Below are 1,461 nucleotides of genomic sequence, written 5' to 3'. Positions count from 1 at the left end.
ATTTCTACCCTTCTTGTGCGATGCCATGCTCAAAATTTGAATTCGATACTCCCAAAAATAGCACAACAATTCTCAACAAACTTTACTTACTGCATAATTACACGGGAACTACCTAACAACAACTCCAATCACAGACAATACACAATAAACTCAAAATCCAATCACTATTTGCACCAAATCAATATCCAAAGAAATAAATCAACTCAACTCAACTCAACGTTCCAAAATCAAATATCCAAATAAAATCACAAGTGAGTGATCCAGGATGCTTACCCATGCAGAATAGCAATCAAATACCTTTAATTGGATATTTTTGCCCAAAAATCAAAATGCCCAAATCAATCAACCCTCAATCGATCCACAATATGCAAATCAATGTCAATCAAGTGTTTAGGATGTGTTTATGGGTATTGAAGCAAATGATTTATGAAAAAGATTATGAAAACAAAAATGAACACTTGGATTGCCTTTTGAGAAGCGCTTGTTTATTGTCTTGAGGTAGATGGAATGCTTAATCGTCATTCAGAATCGTTGAATTGCTCCATTTCCTCGTATGAGGCAAAATTTTCCCGATAAGCCTTTAGGTAGTGTCCATTAGCTTTGAATTGGTTTTCTATCTCCACTACTTCATGAGGGAACACTTCACGAACTTCAAATGGCCTAATCCATTTTGATCTCAACTTCCCTGGAAAAAGACGCAATCGTGAGTCATAAAGCAACACTTTCATAACTGATTGGAATTTTTTCCGTCGTATTACTTTGTCATGATCCAACTTAGTTCTTTCCTTGTAGATCTTAACATTCTCATATGCTTCAGTCCTAAGCTCATCCAACTTGTTTAGTTGCAATTTTCTTTCTTCTCCAGGCTTGTCCATGTCAAAGTTCAATCTTCTGATTGCCCAATAAGCCTGATGCTCTAATTCCATTGGTAAATGGCATGCTTTCCAAAAGACTAACCTATAGGGACTCATCTTGAGTGGAGTTATGAAAGTCGTTCGATAAGCCCTTAAAGCATCATTCAATTTCAAAGCTAATCCTTCCTAGATATGCAAATTGTTCTCTCCAAAATGGCCTTGATTTGCTTCTTACTTCTACTTGCCTTGAAGTCTAAGGATGATAAGGATTTGCCACCTTATGTTTAATGGTGTACTTCTTCAATAGTGCTACAAAAGACTTGTTTGTTACAAAAGTGACTCTCCCCATGACTAACAATAGTTCTCGGGTACCGTAATGGGTAAAAATCAAGTCTTTAAGAAAACTGAGCACAACGTTGTTGTCATTAGTCTGCGTGGCAATTGTCTCAATCCACTTTGAAACAAAATCAATGGTGACAAGTACATAAGAATAACCAAAAGAGTCAATGCCCCATACGTCGAACAACTCAACCAACATAAATATTGTGAGTGGCATCTCATCTCTCTTGCTAATATTCCCTGTCCTTTGGCATCAATCAATCCTATA

At 36.6% G+C, this 1,461-nt stretch overlaps 1 protein-coding gene across 1 annotated transcript; it reads right to left on the bottom strand.

Moving 5' to 3' along the window:
- Nucleotides 1–518: 518 nt before the first annotated feature.
- Nucleotides 519–926, bottom strand: LOC116107704. Its single transcript, XM_031393994.1, has one exon. The coding sequence runs from the start codon at nt 924–926 to the stop codon at nt 519–521; it is 408 nt and encodes a 135-aa protein (XP_031249854.1).
- Between the last annotated feature and the right edge of the window lie 535 nt (nt 927–1,461).

The sequence above is a fragment of the Pistacia vera genome, unplaced genomic scaffold (genome assembly GCF_008641045.1).
Source record: "Pistacia vera cultivar Batoury unplaced genomic scaffold, PisVer_v2 Contig546, whole genome shotgun sequence".
NCBI classification, from domain to species: domain Eukaryota; kingdom Viridiplantae; phylum Streptophyta; class Magnoliopsida; order Sapindales; family Anacardiaceae; genus Pistacia; species Pistacia vera.
The sequence above is the reverse complement of the archived record's forward strand: the minus strand, read 5'-3'. Positions and strand labels throughout refer to the sequence as shown.

Excerpts from the sequence above, each read along its gene's own strand:
- LOC116107704 (XM_031393994.1), bottom strand. The coding sequence starts at position 926 with ATGGAATTAGAGCATCAGGCTTATTGGGCAATCAGAAGATTGAACTTT.